The sequence below is a fragment of the Bos javanicus genome, chromosome 24 (assembly GCF_032452875.1).
Source record: "Bos javanicus breed banteng chromosome 24, ARS-OSU_banteng_1.0, whole genome shotgun sequence".
In the NCBI taxonomy this organism is placed as follows: Eukaryota; Metazoa; Chordata; class Mammalia; order Artiodactyla; family Bovidae; genus Bos; species Bos javanicus.
In genome coordinates, this window is record NC_083891.1 from 52,784,653 (window position 1) to 52,808,113 (window position 23,461).

Sequence of the window (23,461 nt, forward strand, 5' to 3'; positions counted from 1 at the left end):
GTGCTCAGCCTTCTTCACAGTCCAACTCTCACATCCATACATGACCACAGGAAAAACCACAGCCTTGACTAGACGGACCTTTGTTGGCAAAGTAATCTCTATGCTTTTCCATATGCTATCTAGGTTGGTCATAACTTTCCTTCCAAGGAGTAAGCATCTTTTAATTTCATGGCTGCAATCACCATCTGCAGTGATTTTGGAGCCCCCCAAAATAAAGTCTGACACTGTTTCCACTGTTTCCCCATCTATTTCCCATGAAGTGATGGCACCAGATGCCATGATCTTCGTTTTCTGAATGCTGAGCTTTAAGCCAACTTTTTCACTCTCCACTTTCACTTTCATCAAGAGGCTTTTGAGTTCCTCTTCACTTTCTGCCTTAAGGGTGGTGTCATCTGCATATCTGAGGTGATTGATCTTTCTCCCGGCAATCTTGATTCCAACTTGTGCTTCTTCCAGTCCACCGCTTCTCATGATGTACTCTGCATATAAGTTAAATAAGCAGGGTGACAATATACAGCCTTGACGTACTCCTTTTCCTATTTGGAACCAGTCTGTTGTTCCATGTCCAGTTCTAACTGTTGCTTCCTGACCTGCATACAGGTTTCTCAAGAGGCAGGCCAGGTGGTCTGGTATTCCCATCTCTTTCAGAATTTTCCACAGTTTATTGTGATCCACCTAGTCAAAGTGTTTGGCATAATCAACAAAGCAGAAGTACATGTTTTTCTAGAACTCTCTTGCTTTTTTGATGATCCAGCAGATGTTGGCAATTTGATCTCTGGTTCCTCTGCCTTTTATAAAACCAGCTTGAACATCTGGAAATTCACGGTTCATGTATTGCTGAAGCCTGGCTTGGAGAATTTTGAGCATTACTTTACTAGCGTGTGAGATGAGTGCAATTGTGTGGTAATTTGAGCATTCTTTTGAGCCTTAATTTTACCCCTTATTAATGATACCTAATGAGAAATATTTTGCCTTATCATCCTGTTCATGATTTCTCACTGCAAGAATACTACAGTGGTTAGCCGTTTCCTCCTCCAAGAAATTAATTTTAGACATGAAACTAAAAGATGCTGGCTCCTTGGAAGGAAAGCTATGACAAACCTAGACAGCATATTCAAAAGCAGAGACATCACTTTACCAACAAAGCTATGTATAGTCAAAGCTATGGTTTTTTCAGCAGTCATGTACAGATGTGAGAGTTGGACCATAAAGATGGCTTAGCACTGAAGATTTGATGCTTGTAAATGTGATGCTGGAGAAGACTCATGAGACCCTTGGACTGCAAGGAGATCAAACCAGTCAGTTCTAAAGGAAATGAACCCTGAATATTCATTGGAACGACTGATGCTGAAGCTGAAGCTCCTATGCTTTGGCTACCTGATGTGAAGAGCCAACACATTGGAAAAGACACCGATGCTGGGAAAGACTGAAGGAAAGAGAAGGGGGAGGCAGAGGCTGAGATGGTTAGAGAGCATCACGATTCAATGGACATGAGCTTGATTTAACTCTGCGAGATATTAAAGGACAGAGGAGCCTGTTGTGCTGCAGACTGTGGGGTTGCAAACAGTCAGACATGACTTAGGAGAAATATATGAGAAAAAAGCTTAAGGGAAAAAAAGAAATCTGTTACAATAAAGATATGTGATGCTGCAGTGCCTCTGGCGGGAATTCAGTATCCTCTTGTGCTTAAATTCTGTGAAAGTCAAATCAAACGTGGAAATCACATCAGAGGCTGATACCAGGAGGAACTTGGGCAAGAAGTGATGCACCATTTGAGGGTCTGTGGAACATGATGTTAAGCCTTGATTAAGTGGTACGTTTTACCGTGCTCTGTGTTCTAATATGAAAGATGCTGATGGTCCTCCTTTTGAATTCTAGAGTCTCAAGTTCCTGACCAGCCAAGCTCTCTTCATGTGAGGCCCCAGACCAACTGCATCATCATGAGTTGGACCCCTCCCTTGAACCCCAGCATTGTGGTGCGAGGCTACATCATTGGGTATGGTGTCGGGAGCCCTTACGCTGAGACAGTCCGTGTGGACAGTAAACAGCGTTACTATTCCATTGAGAGGTTGGGTAAGTAGCTGTGAATTTTCTTCTCCTAAGGAAAAGAAATGATTTATATTTAATTATTTTCTCTTTTGGAAAATTGCTCTTTGGAATTGGATGACAGTTTATTACAGATACCCATAACTCTTTTTCTATCTATCAGTCTACTCACGTAGCCTTCTGTACACATACATGCATTTTTTTTGTCTGGACTTTGAGTTAGGGAATTTTATCTAGACAGATAGAGAGCAGTGGGTGACCTGGTGTGTACCCTGCCTCTGTCATAAGAATACAGTGCATTGGAACATTTTTTTTTTCTTTTTTCCTCTGTCAATGGAGACTTCTAATCTTAACAATTCTTACAAAAAGAGTCAGCATATTATTTTTCTCACTAGAAAGTTACTGTTGATTTTTCTTAAATTTTGAATTATACAGTCACATTATCTTTTTTCCCAGTAGTATTTATAGACAAAACTTGGTGGCTCTCATGACAACAAGATTTTTTAAAAAAGAATTTTCAATCAAGCCAGTAACTCAGAGCAATCAAACTCTTCTCCACATATCTTCCTGGTCCCTTTCAGTTCAAGTTCTTTTACTGTGTTTTACCTCATTTTACTGAACATAATAATTCTAAGGTGATGTTTCTGAACTCATTGAAAATTTGTTTATTCAGAGAGAGTTAACAGGTATAAAGTTTTCACATTCATTTTATATCAGATTTTCCATAATGCAATAAGAGATTATATCATTAGCAGAGGGAAATAAAATGAATCTGTGTCATATGTAGGGTGCCAGGAAGTTAAACAGTTGTCATAAAGCAGAAGGCAAGTTGATTCTACCTGTTGATGTAACATGATATTATTTGCACTGAAGTACAGTGACCTTCTCAGTGAAAAGGCAACCTGATTGGATTGCTACTTATTTGCAATGTCTCTCAGAAACAGAGCATTTGTGATGAGAAACCTGATTTGAATTTGAATAGCTAAAATGCAGTAGGAAGGAAGGGTTTTGTCAGTGCTGGAGGAAATCTGCACTGACCCATTCTCTCAGTAATTGCTTCAAACACTAATAAGAGGAGCACCTTCTGCAAATCTGCACAATTTTAGTTAGCTTGGCATTTGGAAATAATATTCCCTCCGTCAGTCCCTGAGTTTGAATGCAGAGGCAATCACAAAATTCATATTTTATGGCCTTCAAACCTATGTCAGGGGACTCTGATTTGTCCATTATGCAGTATACCACACCATCTCTGACAGTTCATCTTGATGTCACGCACCAGAGGGAGAGAGACCCGTGGCAGTACACAGGCTCTCGAGCAATGAGGTCAGGATGTCAACTCACAGAGAAGTCATGAAGGAAAACTGCATTGTTTCACCATGTGCTTTTGATAATGGTGCTTCTTATTACAAGGAGACTCTCCCATGAGTTTCCAAGTCTAGTAAAGTTGAGGCATTTGAGAGATTAATACTGTGGCTGCTGCTGCTGCTAAGTCACTTCAGTCATGTCCGACTCTTTGTGACCCCATAGACGGCAGCCCACCAGGCTCCCCCGTCCCTGGGATTCTCCAGGCAAGAACACTGGAGTGGGTTGCGATTTCCTTCTCCAATGCATGAAAGTGAAAAGTGAAAGTGAAGCCCCTCAGTCGTGTCCTACTCCTCACGACTCCGTGGACTGCAGCCCATCAGGCTCCTCCGTCCATGGGATTTTCCAGGCAGGAAGGAGTACTGGAGTGGGGTGCCATTGCCTTCTCCATAATACTGTGGCAAATCTTTCCAAAAGCCTAAAGAAGAGATTTTTCCATTGTAAGATATGTTTTAAAGAGTTAGGAAAACTGATAAAGGTAAAAATGGAATATGAACCTGTCTCAGTGATAGGTAAGCATGAGTATGCACGGTAAAACTTATCTGAAAAGAGAAATTACACACATACAGCCACTCCCTCCATCCCCAGCCCACCCCCACCCGCTGCCACAAACATATGTATTTAAATTCTGTTGAAACTTTAAACATAGTACCATGTCAAAACATAGGGTTTCCCTGGTGGCTCAGATGGTAAAGGATTCTTCTGCAGGGCAGGAGACCTGGGTTCGATCCCTGGGTTGAGAAGATCCCCTGGGAGATGGGAATGGCAACCCACTCCAGTATTCTTGCCTGGAGAATCCCATGGCTAGAGGAGCCTGGTGGGCTCAGCCCATAGGGTCGCAGAGTTGGACACAACTGAGTGACTAACACTTCCATGTCTTAACATAAAATGTAAAATAGTTGTTTTATCAGTATTGTTCCACTATCTCCATGGTTATACAAATAAACTGGGATTCTTTTAATACGAATTTCCATCACTTGGCCAAAATATATGTTAAACATAGCTAAAGTTCTAATTTTTATAAAGATAAAAGATTCATTCGAGTCTACATTTGAACACTACAAAGAAACCATCAATGTTTTATTTATTCTATTAAATATTAAAATCAGCATATCAGTTTTATAGTATTTTTTAAAAAGGTATTAAAATGCAATTTTAAAGCCTTTAATTGAGACATTTTATATGAGGCTTCCCAGGCGGCTCAGTGGTAAAGAATCTGCCTGCCAAGCAGGAGACATGGGTTCAGTCCCTGCATTGGGAAGATCCCCTGGAGAAGAAAATGACAACCCACTCCAGTATTCTTGCCTGGAGAATTCCACGGACAGAGGAGCCTGGTGAGCTGCAGTCCATGGGGTCTGCAAAGAGTTGGACGTGACTTAGAGACCAAACAGCAGCAGAACAGCATGACAGTTTTACAATTAAAAATGAATTAAGGAAAGTTCCAACCCATTTAAACATAGGGTCAGCCATAACTTGATATCAAATATTGATATCATGATTGTATTTTAGACTGTAAAAAGCTATGTGGTTTGTAACTGCCCAATAAACCTCCTCTTTTCTTTGGTGAGAGATCAGAACTTCCAAATAGCATTTTGTTTATCAGGTATGGTAACTCATTATTTAGACACCGGGCACTGTGACCTGCATTAGGGCTAGAAGTACATGACCGTTTTGAAAAATATCTAATGTTGCCTGATTTAAAACAAAACAAAACACAGCTTGCCTAGTGCAGGCGTAGAGCTTCATTAACCAGTGTTTATTATAATTAATCCTTTGAAGTCTTCCTCCTTTTTAGTTCAAAAGTCCTAAGGTCAACTTTGGTATAAATGCATGGTATAGATCCATGATATCTGAATTATAGCAGTGTTTCAGTTCAGTCACTCAGTCATGTCCGACTCTCTGTGACCCCATGGACTGCAGCACGCCAGGCTTCCCTGTCCATCACCAACTCCCGGAGCTTACTCAAGCTCATGTCCATTGAGTCAGTGATGCCATCCAACCATCGCATCATCTGTCGTCCCCTTCTCTTCCCGCCTTCAATCTTTCCCAGCATCAGGGTCTTTTCCAATGAGTCAGTTCTTTATATCAGCTGGCCAATATGTTGGAGTTTTAATGTTTAGCAAAGTTAATTTAAAATTCTGTTCCTTTTGAAAAGAACTTAATATTTATTGTCTAAAAATCTATTGATCAATTTATCCATCAATCACTTTATCTTTTTTTATAATTTTTTAAAAATTTTATCTTTAGTTGAAGGATAATTGTTTTACAATATTGTGTTGGTTTCTGCCATAGATCAACATGAATCAGCCGTAGGTAAACCTATGTCCCCTCCCTCTTCAGCCTCCTTCCCACCTCCCACCTTTTTACCTTTGTGGCACTATTTTTATAGATAATGAACTAGAATATATATAGAATAATATATAAAGTGTACAATTTATTGAGTTCTTAAAAGAGCTTTATTGAATTTTAATTCACATACAGTATACTATGTAGTTTTAAATTTCTTCTTTAATTTCTCTCAGCAGTATTTTTTAGTTTTAGTGTAGTTGTTTTGTTGTCTTGAATATTTTTCTTAGATTAAGTTCTAAAACATATATAAATATGTGTGGGTGTGTATATACACCCACACATATATAGGGTTCCCCAGTGGCTCAGAGGTAAAGAATCCACCTGCACTCCAGGAGACGCAGATTCCATCCCTGAGTGGGAAAGATCCCCTGGAGGAGGGCACGGCAACCCATTCCGGTATTCTTGCCTGGACAATTCCATGGACAGAGGAGCCTAGTGGGCTATAGTCCACAGTGTCACAAAGAGTCGGATACAACTGAAGCAGCTGAGCAGTTTGTGTGTGTGTGTGTGTGTGGGTGTGTGTGTACATAGCAAACAAACCGGCAAATTGGAATTACAAACGTGTTCTCAGAACAGAATTCACTCGTATGTAGGTGACTTACTGTAAAAGGCATGAAGATCAGAAAATAAGTATAAAACTGTTTCTATTTGCATATGATATGCTCTTTTAAATGGAAAATCTCAGAGGATCTACAAAACTATTAATAGTAGAACAAACAGTTGAATTTAACAGGTCTTAGGACATCAAGGTTAATGTACAAAAAAAAAAAAGATCTGTTTGCAGCCAACAACTGGAAAATAAATTTAAAGATACATGTGCATGTATGTGTGCTAAGATGCCTTTAAAGATATATAGATAGATTTATAAGATAAAGATATATATGTATCTTTAAATTTATTTTCCAACTGTTTGCTGCAAACAAATTGATTTCTGAATGACTGATGCAACCTTTGTGTACGATTCTATGTTCACGTCCTGTGCTTCAAAAACTAACAGCACGTCCTCAAGTAAAGAAAATTATCTTGCCATTTCCAGCTTCCCTTATAGCTCAGTCAGTAAAGAATCTGCCTGCAGGGCAGGAGACCCGGGTTCGATCCCTGGGTTGGGAAGATCCCCTGGAGAAGGAAATGGCACCCCACTCCAGTACTCTTGCCTGGAAAGTCCCATGGATGGAGGAGCCTGGTAGGCTACAGTCCACGGGGTCGCAAAGAGTCCAACATGACTGAGCGACATCACTTTCACTCACTTTCACTTACTATTCCTAGCTTTATAAGTGTTGCCATGAATATTTGTTGAATTTTCACGAAATAATTTTCTGTCTTTTGAGATGGTCCTATACTTTCCCTCTTGTAATCATTTTTAATATTGTTAATCATATTGATTGATTTTTGAAAAGTAAACACCCATTCTTATGTTGTAGGATTTAATGTTGTTTTCTTTTTTTTTTTTTTGCCTATATTCATAAAGTATACATGTCCATGAGTTTCTTTTCATTTAGTGACTTTCCAGGCTTTTTTTTTAAACTAAGCTTATACCACTTATAAAATTATGTGAATTATTGCTCTTTCTGTAGCTGAAAAATTTGTGTAAGATTGTTATTTCTTATTCCTTGAATATTTGACAAAATTCACTAACAAAACCACCTATATCTGAGATTTCCTTTTAGGGAAGGATTTTGAAATGAATTAAATTTCTTTAACATATACAGGTATTTTTATATTTTGAATTCTTTCTTGTATTGATTTTGGCAAGTAAATTTTTTCATGAAATTCATCTATTTTATTTTGCCACATTTACTGGCCTAGAGTTGCTCATTCGTGATATTCTCTTACTGTCTGGGGTTATCTATGGAATAGCTATATTTACATTTTTGATACTAATGATTTATGTTCTCTTATTTGTGATCATTCTAGGTAGGGGTTTGTCAATTTTGTTGATCTTGTCAAAGAAAGAGACTTTAACATTACTAATTGTTTCTATTATCTATTATTTCTTTCGTATTTGCTCTTATCTTGACTATGTTCTTATACTAATTTCAGTCATAATTTGCACTTTTTCTTGCAATTTCTTAAAGTGAAATCTCATAATGTAGAGATTTAAATCTATTGGTACTTCCCTAAGCACCACTGTCCTTGCATTTCACAATTTTTTACATGTATATATTTATTATCATTTAATTTAAAATATTTTCGGAATTTTCCTTGATTTCTTTTTGCTCTGTGACTTATTGTGTTGCTTAATTTTCCAATTTTGAGCTTTCCTAGATAGTTATTATTACTGATTATCATGATTAGAAAATATACTCTGATTTCACTATTTTTACATTTGCATTATTTTTTTAGTTTTTAACCAATTTTTATTCAAGTATAGGTAATTTTTAAAATGCATTAGTTTCCAGTGTAGAGCAAAGTGATTCAGTTATCCACATATATATATATATAAATATATAAATATATAATATTAATACATATCAGTTATCTGTCTATCAGTTAAGTTCAGTCGCTCAGTCATGTCCCACTCTTTGCGACCCCATAAACCACAGCACGCCAGGCCTCCCTGTCCGTCAGCAACTCCCGGAGTCCCCCCAGACCCATGTCCATTGAGTCAGTGATGCCATCCAACCATCTCATCCTCTGTCGTCCCCTTCTCCTCTTGCCCTTAATCTTTCCCAGCATTAGGGTCTTTTCAAATGAGTCAGCTCTTCACATCAGGTGGCCAAAGTATTGGAGTTTAAGCTTCAAATCAGTCCTTCCAATGAACACCCAGGACTGATCTCCTTTAGGATGGACTGGTTGGATCTCCGTGCAGTCCAAGGGACTCTCAAGAGTCTTCTCCAAAACCAAAGTTCAAAAGCATCAATTCTTCTGTGCTCGGCTTTCTTTATAGTCCAACTCTCACATCCATATATGACCACTGCTACCTCCCTCCCCGATGGGGAACATGTGTACACCCGTGGCGGATTCATGTTGATGTATGGCAAAACCAATACAATATTGTAAAGTAATTAGCCTCCAATTAAAATAAATAAATTTAAATTAAAAAAAAAAAAAGCATATATGACCACTGGAAAAACCAAAGCCTTGACTAGATGGACCTTTGTTGACAAAGTAATGTCTCTGCTTTTCAATATGCTGTCTAGGTTGGCCATAACTTTCCTTCCAAGGAGTAAGTGTATTTTAATTTCATGGCTGTCATCACCATCTGCAGTGATTTTGGAGCCCAGACAAATAAAGTCAGCCACTATCTATTTGCCATGAAGTGCTAGAACCGGATGTCATGATCTTCGTTTTCTGAATGTTGAGCTTTAAGCCAACTTTTTCACTCTCCTCTTTCACTTTCATCAAGAGGCTCTAAGGTTTTTCACTTTCTGCCATAAGGGTGGTATCATCTGCATATCTGAGGTTATTGATATTTCTCCCAGTAACGTTGATTCCAGCTTGTGTTTCATCCAGCCCAGCATTTCACTTCATGTACTTTGCATATAAGTTAAATAATCAGGGTGACAGTATACAGTCTTGACACACTTCTATCCCGATTTGGAACCAGTGTATTGTTCCATGTCCAGTTCTAACTCTTGCTTCTTCACCTGCATACAGATTTCTCAGGAGGCAGGTCAGGTGGTCTGGTATTCCCATTTCTTTAAGAATTTTCCACAGTTTGTTGTGATCCACACAGTCAAAGGCTTTGGCATAGTCATCAAGCAGAAGTAGATGTTTTTTGGAACTCTCTCACTTTTTCGATGATCCAACAGATGTTGATGATTTGATCTCTGATTCCTCTGTCTTTTCTAATCCAGCTTGAAAATCTGGAAGTTCATGGTTCATGTACTGTTGAACCCTGGCTTGGAGAAATTTGAGAATTACTTTGCTAGCGTGTAAGATGGGTGCAATTGTGTGGTGGTTTGAGCATTCTTTGGCATTGCCTTTCTTTGGGATAGGAATGAAAACTGACCTTTTCCAGTCCTATGGCCACTGCTGAGTTTTCCAAATTTGCTGGCATATTGAGTACAGCACTTTCAGAGCATCATATTTTAGGGTTTGAAATAGCTCAAGTGGAATTCCATCATCTCCACTAGCTTTGTTTGTGGTGATGCTTCCCTAAGGTCCACTTGACTTCGCATTCCAGGATTTCTGGATCTAGGTGAGTGATCACACACCATCATGATTATCTGGGTCCTGAAGATCTTTTTTGTACAGGTCTTCTGTGTATTCTTGCCACCTCTTCTTGATATCTTGTGCTTCTGTTAGGTCCATACCATTTCTGTCCTTTATTGTGCCCATCTTTGCATGAAATATTCCCTTGGTATCTCTAATTTTCTTGAAGAGATCTCTGGTCTTTCCCATTCTATTGTTTTCCTCTATTTCTTTGTACTGATCACTGAGGAAGGCTTTATCTCTCCTCTCTATTCTTTGGAAATCTGCAATCAAATGGGTATATCTTTCCTTTTCTCCTTTGCTTTTCACTTCTCTTCTTTTCACAGCTATTTGTAAGGCCTCTTCAGACAGCCATTTTGCTTTTTTGCATTTCTTTTTCTTGGGGATGGTCTTGATAACTGTCTCCTGTACAATATCACGAACCTCCATCCATAGTTTTTCAGACACTCTATCAGATCTAATCCCTTGAATCTATTTCTCACTTCCACTGTATAATGATAAGGTATATGATTTAGGTCATACCTGAATGGTCTAGTGGTTTTCCCTACTTTCTTCAATTTAAGTCTGAATTTGGCAATAAGGAGTTCATGATCTGAGTCACAGTCAGCTCCCAGTCTTGTTTTTGCTGACTGTATAGAGCTTATCTTTGGCTGAAAAGAATATAATCAGTCTGATTTCTGTATTGACTATCTGGTGATGTCCATGTGTAGAGTCTTCTCTTGTGTTGTTGGAAGAGGGTGTTTGCTGTGACCGGTGCATTCTCTTGGCAAAACTCTATTAGCCTTTGCCCTACTTCATTCTGTACTCCAAGGCCAAATTTCCCTGTTACTCCAGGTGTTTCTTGACTTCCTACTTTTGCATTGCAGTCCCCTATAATGAAAAGGACATCTTTTTTTGGTGTTAGTTTTAGAAGGTCTTGTAGGTCTTCATAAAACTGTTCAACTTCAGCTTCTTTAGTGTTACTGGTTGGGGCATAGACTTGGATTACCATGATATTGAATGGTTTTCCTTGGAAGTGAACAGAGATCATTCTGTCGTTTTTGAGATTGCATCCAAGTACTACATTTCAGGACTCTTATCGACTATGATGGCTACTCCATTTCTTCTAAGGGATTCTTGCCCACAGTACTGGATATAATGGTCATCTGAGTTAAATTCACCCATTCCAGTCCATTTTAGTTCACTGATTGCTAAAATGTTGACAATCACTCTGTCGTCTCCTGTTTGACCGCTTCCACTTTGCCTTCATTCATGGACCGAACATTGCAGGTTCCTATGCAATATTGCTCTTTACAGCATTAGACTCTACTTCCATTACCAGTCACATCCACAGCTGGGTGTTGTTTTTACTTTGGCTTCATCTCTTCATTCTTTCTGGAGTTATTTCTCCACTATCTCCAGTAGCATATTGGGCACCTACCAACCTGAGGAGTTCATCTTTCAGTGTCCTATCTTTTTGCCTTTCCATACTGAACAACATAGTGACTGACATTCAATTCAGTGTGAAAGACAAAAGTGTTAACTCCTGGATTCAGCTATAATGGAATGCTGATTAGAAAATCTTGAGTGGGAGAGTTAGATTCATTCATCATGAACCTTGCTTCCCAGAGAGGAGTGAGGAGAGAAAAGATCATTTTATGAGATCATTACTCTGGATGAAGAATGGATTTTATTTTTTTATGTGTTTTTTTTTCTTTCTTTTTTTTTTTTTTTTTTTGCAGTTACTGCCTTCTAAACCTACAGGCATTTTCTAGGAAAGTTTAAGGACAGCCTCAGGGTGATTCATTAATAATACATATCATTCTATTTGTAACTTTTCTCACTTTTTACTCCCTGAAGTCCAAAGCAGATACATTGTCATATAGCTGGTGAGTTTTCTAAGGCTGTTTGGAATGTATTACAATAGACGAATACTATTATGAAACAAGAGAGGAAAAAGTCTTCTCAATAGAGTAATGACTATATATATATATATATATAGGATTATATGATTCACTCATTCCACCAGCATTAAACTCAAGAATTCAATAAAAAAATTTTCCTCTACCTTCTCTGTTTTTCTAGAAAATATTTTATTTGGTTTAGAACAGTCTAGATCTCTCCTTAGCTTTCCATGTCAGTTGGTGTTTCTAGACAAGTACTCAGCACATTTTTTCCAAGGACTTTACAAATACCAATCTATTCCTTCAGCATCCACATTATTTTAGTATCAAGTATCATCCCAATTTTATAAATAATGAAAGATAGCAAAAGAACTAAAGAAAACAAGAAAAGTTGAAGATAATCTTTGATAAGGTTGAATACATTAACACACTTGGATAAACATTATCAAGAACAGTAAAAATCAACCTGCTTAGCATGGAGAAAGAAAGCTGGGATCAATTTGAGCATGATTAGGACTTGCACTAGGGCTTCCCTGGTGGCTCAGAGGTTAAAGTGTCTGCCTGCAATGCGGGAGACCCGGGTTTGATCCCTGGGTCGGGAAGCTTTCCTGGAGAAGGAAATTGCAACCCACTCCAGTATTCCTGCCTGGAGAATCCCATGGAGGGAGGAGCCTGGTAGGCTACAGTCCATGGGGTCGCAAAGAGTCAGACACGACTGAGCGATTTTACTTTCACTTTCAGGACTTGCACTAGAAGTTACTTACTTCAGGGAAGTTCTGTTTTGTATAAGCTATACTTCCTAAGGTATTCTGGCAAAGTTAAATCTCTTTAATTCAACAACAGAATAATATGATCTAGTGAGATAGGACACAATTCTAAAAGTTCTGAGGAAATACAAATTGTAGCTTTAGATATGAGTCCCAGAAATCTGAGAGTTGTTATGTTGTGAACCAGATTCAGGGCTGACTTGGGGAGAAAAGAGAGAGAAACAGATGTCTCAATATATTGTATTACTAAGCATTTGTCCTTGTGGATTAATATTCCTTCTTTTAGGTAAATCATTTTCTGCTGCATGTAATTTGAAGCTCTTATCAGGCACACAATTACTTAGGGATTGTTATATCATATTGATGAATTAACTGCTTTAGCATTGATGAGCTATACCTCTTTATCAGTTGTAATATTCTTTGCTCTGAAATATGCTTTGTGTTTATTAATATAACAACTCCAGCCTATATTTTGTTTGTATGTTAGCATGATATATATTTTTCCATTGCTATTTTACTTTCAAATTACTAGTGTCTTTAAAGTGAGTTTCTTATAGGCAGCAATATAGTTTGGTCTTATTTTGGTTTTGTTTCTTTGGTTATCCAGTATGACAATTTCTGACTTTTAATTGAGAGACTTGGGCCATTTCCATTTAATATGGATATTGATATGGTTGAGTTTATATCTACTGTCCTGCTATTTTTGTTTTATTGTTATATTTGTTGATAATCTGGTCTTTGTGTGTTCTCTTTCTTGCCATTTTTGGGAATTCAATGTTTTTAGCCATTTATCTTACATCCTTTGTGAACTCATTCAGTTCAGTTCAGTCGCTCAGTCATGTCTGACTCTTTGCAACCCCATGAATTGCAGCACGCCAGGCCTCCCTGTCCATCACCAACTCCCGGAGTTCACCCAGACTCATGTCCATCGAGTCGGTGATGCCATCCAGCCATCTCATCCTCTGTCATCCCCTTCTCCTCCTGCCCCTAATCCCTCCCAGCATCAGAGTCTTTTCCAATGAGTCAACTCTTTGCATGAGGTGGCCAAAGTACTGGAGTTTCAGCTTCAGCATCAGTCCTTCCAATGAATACCCAGGACTGATCTCCTTTAAAATGGACTGGTTGGATCTCCTTGCAATCCAAGCGACTCTCGAGTCTTCTCCAACACCACAGTTCAAAAGCATCAATTCTTTGGTGCTCAGCTTTCTTCACAGTCCAACTCTCACATCCATACATGACCACTGGAAAAACCAAAGCCTTGACTAGATGGACCTTTTTGGGCAAATTAATGTCTCTGCTTTTGAATATGCTATCTAGGTTGGTCATAACTTTCCTTCAGGCTTCTCTGGGGCTCAGAGGTTAAAGCATCTGCCGCCAATGCGGGAGACACAGGTTCAATCCCTGGGTTGGGAAGATCCCCTGGAGAAGAAAATGGTAACCCGCTCCAGTATTCTTGCTTGGAGAATCCCATGGATGGAGAAGCCTGGTAGGCTACAGTCCACGGGGTCACAAAGAGTCGGACACAACTGAGCGACTTCGCTTTCACTTTCCTTCCAAGGAGTAAGCTGGTCTTTTAATTTCATGGCTGCAATCACATTCTGCAGTGATTTTGGAGCCCCCCAAAATAAAGTCTGACACTGTTTCCACTGTTTCCCCATCTATTTCCCATGAAGTGATGGGACAGGATGCCATGATCTTCGTTTTCTGAATGTTGAGCTTTAAGCCAACTTTTTCACTCTCATCTTTCACTTTCATCAAGAGGCTTTTTAGTTCCTCTTCACTTTCTGCCATAAGGGTGGTGTCATCTGCATATCTGAGGTCATTGATTTTTATCCTGATAATCTTGATTCCAGCTTGTGCTTCTTCCAGCCCAGCATTTCTCATGATGTACTCTGCATATAAATTAAATAAGCAGAGTGACAGTATACAGCCTTAACATACTCCTTTTCGTATTTGGAACCAGTCTGTTGTTCTGTGTCCAGTTCTAATTGTTGCTTCCTGACCTGCATACAGGTTCTCAAGAGGCAGGTCAGGTGGTCTGGTATTCCCATCGCTTTCAGAATTTTCCACAGTTTATTGTGATCCACACAGTCAAAGGCTTTGGCATAGTTAATAAAGCAGAAATACATGTTTTTCTGGAACTCTCTTGCTTTTTCAATGGTCCAGCAGATGTTGGCAATTTGATCTCTGGTTCCTCTGCCTTTTCTAAAACCAGCCTGAACTTGGAAGTTCATGGTTCACGAATTGCTGAAGCCTGGCTTGGAGAATTTTGAGCATTACTTTACTAGCATGTACTGCTGCTGCTGCTAAGTTGCTTCAATCGTGTCTGACTCTGTGCGACCCCATAGACGGCAGCCCACCAGGCCCCGCTGTCCCTGGGATTTTCCAGGCAAGAACACTGGAGTGGGTTGCCATTTCCTCCTCCAATGCATGAAAGTGAAAAGTGAAAGTGAAGTCGATCAGTCGTGTCTGACTCTTCGCTACCCCATGGACTGCAGCCTACCAGGCTCCTCCGTCCATGGGATTTTCCAGGCAAGAGTACTGGAGTGGGGTGCCATTGCCTTCTCCCACTAGCGTGTGAGATGAGTGCAATTGTGTGGTAGTTTGAGATTCTTTGGCATTGCCTTTCTTTGGGATTGGAATGAAAACTGACCTTTTCCAGTCCTGTGGCCACTGCCGAGTTTTCCAAATCTGCCAGCATATTGAGTGCAGCACTTTCACAGCATCATCTTTTAGGATTTGAAATAGCTCAACTGGAATTCCATCACCTCCACTAGCTTTGTTTGTAGTGATGCTTTCTAAGGCCCACTTGACTTCACATTCCAGGATGTCTGGCTCTAGGTGAGTGATCACACCATCGTGATTATCTGGGTACTCATTAGCTATAGCTATTTTGTTTCTTTAGTGATTGCTTTAGAATTTGTAGTATGGATCTTTAACTTATCTCTGTTGACCTTATTGGAATATTATACCACTTCACGGTACATTGCTATTACTTTTTCTTTCAACAGTGAAATCTCTTTAATGGTTAAAAATATATTTTATATCTTAACTGTGTTTATCTAGATTTTCATGTGTTATTTTTCTTCCTGAAGCACTTCCTTAATATTTCTTGTAATGGAATTATGCTGGTGTTTTTTTTTTTAATTTTCATATATCTAAAAACATTTTTATTTTTCTTTGATTTTTAAATACATTACCACTAGAAATGGAATTCTAAACAATTTTTCCTTTCAGCATTTTTAGTGTTATTTTTTTCTGTCTCCTAAATTGCTATGATTTCAATTAGACTACTGCAGTCATTCATATCTTTGTACCTCTGTACATAATATGTCTTTTTTATGGTTGCTTTAAAATCTTTTTCTTTGCCACTGATTTTATACAATTTCATTATTATGTCTCTGTGTAGTTTTATTTATGTTTCTTCTGCTTGGAATCTGTTGAAATTCTTGCATTGATGGGTTTGTTGGGTTCATTGAATTTGAAAAAAAATTGGCCATTGGTTCTTCAAATAGTTTTGTTTGCTTGGTTGTTTTGTTCCTCCCAGCCTTACTCCTCTCAATTTGTGCTTCCAATTGCATATATGGTATGGTGTTTTAGGTTGTATCACAGAGCTCACCGATTCTTTGTCTGTTTTTTCATTCTTTTTACCCTAATTCATTTTGGATCGTTTCTATTACTATATCCTTAAAGTCACTATGTTTCTTCCTGAAGTGACTCATCTGATCTAAATCTTATCCCATCCACTGTATTTTTCATATTACACTTGGGAGTGCTCATCTCCACAGGATGGTTTGAGTCTTTTTTTTTTTTTTTTTATGTATTCCATAGTTCAGTTAATATGCTCAGTTTTCCTCTACTGTCTTGAACATATGGAATATAGTTATACTAACTCTTTACTCAGTCTTTCATCTATTTCATCTCTATTTCTTAATTTTCCTTCTCATTATGGAATGTATATTTCTACTTTCCTTCGTGTTTGGTAGTTTTGTGTGCTTTTTACATAATGCATTTATCTTGTGGGAAGTTGGAGATATTTATATATTTATTTTAAAATATTCTTAAGTTTTATGCTAGGATGCAATTAAGTTGCTTGGAACAACTTTGATTCTCTTGAGACTTGCTTTTAAATAACATGGTTCAAGAACACATAGTAACACAGGGCTGCTGCTAAGTCGCTTCAGTCGTGTCCGACTCTGTGCGACCCCATAGACGGCAGCCCACCAGGCTCCCCCGCCCCTGGGCTAGTTTACCCTAAAACCAAGGCAGTACCTTGGTTTTGAAGGCAGTACCTTCAAAATCCCATGAATTACATGATTGACCATCTGGCTTGTGGAAATCCAGTTTTTCCTAGCCCTGGGTGAGCAGTAAAGAATTTTTTTACTTTCTACTCTTAGGTGGTTCTTTCCCAAGCCTTGGGAAATTTCCCCATACACATACACCAAGTGCTCAGATGGAGACAGGAGACAACCTCTGTAGATGTTCAGAATTCTCCTTCTCTGCATTTCTCTGCTACTCTTGCCCACAAGCTCCAGTTGCTTTGGTCATCTCAGACTTCCAAGTCCATGTCTGCAATTCAGGGAGACCACTGGTCTCCTCCTGTATTTCTCCTTTCTCTTCTGCATCCTTGGAAATTTTTCTGAGCAGTAAATAGAGGGAATCAGTGGGCTCACTTTTTTTCTCTGCTCTAAGAGAGAAACCTGCCTGATGTCCAAAATAAGAAAACTTGTTTCCTGTATTTTTTTTTTAATGGATCCAGGCAAAAGGGTACATCTTGTCCCTGTTAACCCATTTTGATCAGAAGTGGAAGTCCTTTAATAGACAATTAAGTAATTATTTTATCATTTCAGTATGCTGAAACTTTTATCTTTTCAAGAGCACCAAAGATACCAAGCTGCATTGTATCTGTCTCCTTATGTCTGTCACAAATCCCCATCAAGAATGATTCCCGACTGTCACATTGTATCTTCGGAGAATAAATTTAACTTGAGTGCTCTTAGAAATAGGTCTCAGCCTGTGGAGATATGAACGTTTATAACTCCCAGAGTGCATTCTGAGTTCAGTGAATACAATGTAAATTATAATGCTAACCTCAGCATCACCCACCCACATCAAGAATAATCCCTTCATGCATGGAATATAGAAGTTTTGAGTTTATGACATGCAAGCATTTTAAATCAGAAAAATCAATGCACTTCAGCAGCCTCTAGAATAGTTGACATACATGAATAAAAAATGAATAAGCACTAGGTAGAGAACATTTTATTATTTTGAAATGAAGTACATGATAGGTGTTGGTTAACAAAATCCTGCTTTGTGTTTTTTGAAGCAGAATATAAGAATTATCAAGAATGATTTTTGACCTGAAGTTTGAGAAGTCCGATCACAAAAGCCCATTGAAATAAGTCCTTTACTGGTAAAGAAAGTACAGAAGGAAGGTAGCTTTACCCTTTCTTTATCCATGATTCTCTTTTGTACAATGAAAGCAATAGGGAACATAAACTCCAGCTGTGTTTCAGACTGAAGGATCAGAATAGGTCATTGAAAATTTATATAGTGTGTGCTGTATAAGCCATTCTGGAAGAAAGTCAGCTTACTTTGTTGTTATTATTTGGTAACTTTGTTATTTACACAGGAAATTCATGTTTATTCTCAAGTTAATATCAGCAATTTTAATTGTTCACAATTTTAATACAACATAATTTTGCCTTGAGGGTTGTAATGGGTGGATCTAAGATAAGAGTTTATAGGAAATGTCTCTTGTTACTTAGAATGAATCTACCTAACAATAACAATAACCTAGGAATGTTAGATTCAATGTTCGATTCAATGTTCATTAGGTAAATGTAAACAGGAATGTCTATTGTTAATCTCCATGTGAGATACTTCTTATCTTTCTGTGAATCTTCTCCCTGTCCATACTATTTGCCTAGTATCTATATTCTAAATTCTGTGACTGGAATAGGAACTGTGATGAATCTTTTTGTTTTCTTAGCACTTCATAATCTCTTGGACTCTCACCTTAGTAGGTTTCAATGCTTTTACTTTACAGTTGTAGATGAATTCAGAATAATATAATGAATTATTATCTGAGTTATAGTTGTATTTTCAAGTGTTCTTATCATTTATTTAATATTAGTCAGAATACTAAATGGCTGAAGTTGTTGGTAGTACAAGCTAAATCAGGGGGAAAAAAATTCTTGCTGTAGAAGGTGAATTAAAAAACTAAATGATTTTTAAACTTTTTCCAAATCTACCATATATAATCTTTTATTGTTGTTATTGTTGTTTAGTCAATGAGCCATGTCCAGTTCTTTTGTGACTGCATGGACTGTAGCTTGCCAGGCTGCTCTGTCCATGGGAGTTTCCAGGCAAGAATACTGGAAGGGTTGCCATTTCCTTCTCCAGGACATCACCCCAACCCAGGGATCGAACCCATGTCTCCTGCATTAGCAGGTAAATTCTTTACCACTGAGCCACCGGGGAAGCCCAATTATTTATTGGGTGACTGTTGTGGTTGGATGGCATCACCGACTCAATGGACATGAATTTGAGTAAACTCCGGGAGTTGGTGATGGACAGGAAGGCCTGGCGTGCTATGGTCCATGGGGTTGCAAAGAGTCGGACATGACTGAGCAACTGAACTAAACTATAGCATGAAACACCTTGTTGAGAATAGTGAGAGATACTGTGAAATATAAGGCTCATTTCTCTGACATATTCTAGGCTTCCAGAATCTTATTTGATAAGTATAAAAATATTTATTGAAAAGAATAAATGATGTCAAAGGTTTCTCCAAGGACAGTCGTTGCATTGGTAGATTGGAAGGTTACTTAGACATGAGGTTGTTCAAAGAATTCTGGTAGAAATTTCTGCTTAAGAATTTTGATTTAAAGGATTGATAGGGTTCATTCTTCTGGGGGAAGACATGATACAGCAAGTACAAGACTCAAAGTCAAGGGAGAGCGAGGGAGGTGTAAGATCCAGTGAACTGGGCCATTTAATCATGAATGCACATTCTTACAGGGCAGTTGCAGGAGTAATGAATAGAAATAACCTGAGTGTAAATTTGAAGTGGAATAAAAAACTCTAAACTTTCTTTTTTTAAAACTTTTTATATCATGTTGGAGAATAGCTGATTAGCAATGTTGTGATAGTTTCAGGTAAACAGTGAAGGGACTCAGTCTTACACAGGCATGTATCTATTCTCTCCTAAACTCCCCTCCCTTAACATTCCTGGATTCACCTATCCCTAAGTATTTCTGAGAGTTTTATGCTACATATTTAACAGTCTTTTTGTTGAGATACTAAATGAATCTCAGGTGCTGGAAACTTATGTGCAAATCATTTAGCCTGTCAGCAAGTCTTCACCACCACCAAGCCTTTCTTTCTATTGTCGCATATCCAGTATCATGAAAAAATAATATTCTGTATTCAAAAACATCCCTGGAAGCTGAGACACAAGGTTAAAAAAGAAGCTAAAACTACGCCATGGTGGTCTTTTGAATCCCAGTTGTGACCTTTTTAAAATGCAATTTAGTAATGAAAGACGGTATTGCACTCTCAGTATAAAATAAATACCGGTTTGTGTTCTTTTCCTCCCTGTCACACCTTTTCTGAAAACCAGTCCATGAAAAAGAATAGCGATTACTCTGTTATAACAATTAATTCTAGTCAGCACTGGGGGCTTCCCAAGTAGCTCAGTGGTAAAGAATGCTTCTGCCAATACAGGAGCCACAGGTTCAATCCCTGGGTCAAGAAAATCCTCTGGAGTAGGAAATGGCAACCTGCTCCAGTGTTCTTACCAGGGAAATCCCATGAACAGAGAAGACTCGCAGGCTGCAGTCCATGGGTCGCAAAAAGTCGGACATGACCCGGCAGCTACACCACCACCAAGCCAGCGCCGGGCAGTTGTGCCCTATACTTTGGTTGTTCTCTGCTTTGTTCAATATCCAGAATTTCTCAACATGAAGCTCCTTATGCTCCCATAAAGACATTCGGAGTCCAACTTCTGATCCCCTTAATTACTTTGAAGAGTCCTGACCATGCACATTTGAGTGACTGCTGGCCTCTCCCGCCATCTAGACACTGTAGCCTGTCTTCCTCCCCATATCTAAGTGGGCCCGTGGTGATACACATCCTGCTCTTTCTTAGGACTGTGTCTAGGCATTTAATTTTTCTGAGGTTGGTGGAGGGACAAAGAGATGTGTAGATAACAGTTAAGATTTCAATAAAATTTATTGGTCAAGAATTTTTTTTTTCGCTTTACTATGTTATTTTTTTTCCTTTTTTTTTTGAAAATTTTTTTTAATTTTATTTTTTAACTTTACAATATTGTATTGGTTTTGCCATATATCAAAATGAATCTGCTACAGGTATACATGTGTTCCCCATCAAGAATTTTTTTAAAAATTACCTTTAAAATGTGGCATTTTATTAAAATGTGGCATGGTATATCTCAGGATGTTTCTTCTTTTCAAGTGTTCTGCTTGTGTTGGTGGGGTTGTGTGTAGGAGTATACTTTAACAATTGTAAGTCCATTATACAAATGTGGAGAATAAGATGTATAGTAGTCATGAGACTAGTACAGATAAATTAGCAAATTATGGGCATTCAATTTATTATTTGGAATACAGTTTATTATTTCTAGCACTATCTACCTTGCAGCATATTAATCAGTTGATCAAGTAACTAGATAGCATGCCCAGTATGTAAATTACTTACAGATTTTAATTAACACTCATTTGGAAGGGGCCACTGGTTACACACAGCCCAAATCTTAAAAGAACATTTTAGCCATACTGGCAAAACCAATACAATATTGCAAAGTAAAATAAATAAATTAATCAATTTAAAAAATACCATGTTATTTCAAATTCTACTCATTCAATAAGGATAATTGGTCTCTAAATATTTTACTGTCTTGTTAGAATAGAAAACAAAATGATTGTATATTTCAGAAGTAACGGATTGTGTTATAAATCATTAAAAGAAAACATAGCAAGTTGGATTGCATTTCTACTGCTCCATTGTATGTTCATTTATATAAATAAGAACTAAAATAGTTCTTTAATGAGGACGACTTTCACCCCCTTAAACATCATTTGTGAGTGCCTATTGCCTAGAATATTTCTGAGAAGTCATAGTGTTATAAGCCAAAAGATCTTTTTTTTCTATAAGCATTTAAGTGAGTGTCAACATAGTCTTAGCAATGAGAGAAGTGACATTTTAGAAATCTTCCATTTTAGACTTCTTCCATATGCCACTTTATAAGGTGTAGTAGTGTAAATGGGGTCCCCCAAAAGATGTGTTTGACTCCTAATCTGCAGAACCTCTGAATGTGACTGAATTTGGAGAAGGGGTTTGCAGATGTAATTAAGAATCTCTAGATAAGGTTTTTCTAGATTGTTAGGTGAGCTCTATATCTAAGGATGTCTCCTTACGAAAGACACACAGGGGAAAAACAGAGAGGAGGAGGCGGGAGTCCTGGAAGACAGAGGCAGAGATTAGAGGGGTGCAGTCAAGGAGGAAAGCCGGCAGCCCCCAGGAGCGAAACGCAAGGAAGGTTTCTCTCTTAGAGCCTCCGGGGCAGTGTCGTCCATCTGACAACTGTGCTTTCTGACTTCTAGGCTTCGGAATTGTGAGAGAGTAGATTTCTAAACTTCAGGCACTAAATTTATATACAGCACACCTCGTTTCATTGTGCTTCATTTCTGTTGTGCTTCGTAGATACTGTACTTTTTTTACAAGCTGAAGGTTTGTGAACCATTGAACCCCCGTATGAGCACCATTTTCCCACAGCACTTACTCATTTTGTGTCTCCGTGTCATGTTTTGGTGATTGTGTCCTTACTTCAACAACGTGTCTGATGGTCACGTGTTATGGTGATCTGTGATTTGTGATCCTTGACGTTACTATTGCTGTTGCGTGAGGAGGCCACAATCTGTACTCATATCAGACAGTGAGCTTACAGCATGGATGTTTCATGAGTTCTGACTCCTCTGCTGACTGGCCATCCCTGACTCCCTCTTCTTGGGCCTTTCTCATCCCCAGGACACAGCAACATTAATAGTAGGCCAGTTAGTAAATCTACAATGACCTCTTAATGTTCAAGTGAAAGGAAGAGGCACACAGCTCTCATCTTAGATCAAGAGCTAGAGAAGATGAAGTTTACTGAGAAAGGGAGGCCGAAAGTCCAGATCTGCTAAAAGCTAGGCTCTTGGGCTGAACAATTAGCCAAGTTGTGAATGCAAAGGAAGAGTTCTTCAAGAAAATTTAAAGTACTACTCCAGTGATCAAAGGAATGATAAGGATGCAAATATATTGCTAATACAGAGAAAGTTTTAGTGGTCTAGACAGAAGATAAACTAGCCACAATATTCCCTTAAGCTAAAGCCTGAATCAGAGATTTTTAATTCTGTGACAATTGAGAGAGGTGCGGAAGCTACAGAAGAAAAGTGAGAAGCTAGCAGAGGTTGGTTCATGAGGTTTCAGGACAGAAGCCCTCTCTATAACATCAAAGTGAGGATGAAGCAGCAAGTGCTTTATAAAACCTGCAGCAAATTATATGGAAGATCTAGCTAAGATCATTAATGACAGTGGATGGTGACACCAAACAAAATTTTGATGCAGTCCTCTGTTGGAAAAAGATGCCATGTAGAATTTTCATAGCTAGAGAGGAACAGTCAGTGCCTGATTTCAAAGCCTCTTGTAAGAGGCTAATGCAGCTGGTGACTTGAAGTTGAAGCCCATCTCCATTTACCATTCTTAAACTCTAGGGACTTAAGAATTATATTAAATCAGTTTTTCCTGTGCTGTGTAAATGAAACAACAAAGTCTAGATGACAGCAAATCTGTTCACATGGTTTGCTGAGTATTTTAAGCCTACTAATTGGCTTC

At 38.4% G+C, this 23,461-nt stretch overlaps 1 protein-coding gene across 2 annotated transcripts in view; it reads left to right on the forward strand.

Annotated features, from left to right (window-relative positions):
* DCC (DCC netrin 1 receptor) overlaps positions 1 to 23,461 on the forward strand; it is a 1,302,902-nt gene that overhangs the window by 1,076,862 nt on the left and 202,579 nt on the right. For both annotated transcript variants that reach the window (XM_061400228.1, XM_061400229.1), the window contains exon 15: positions 1,879 to 2,073. In XM_061400228.1, the coding sequence (XP_061256212.1) occupies positions 1,879 to 2,073 (195 nt within the window). The remainder of the gene's footprint in view (positions 1 to 1,878; positions 2,074 to 23,461) is intronic.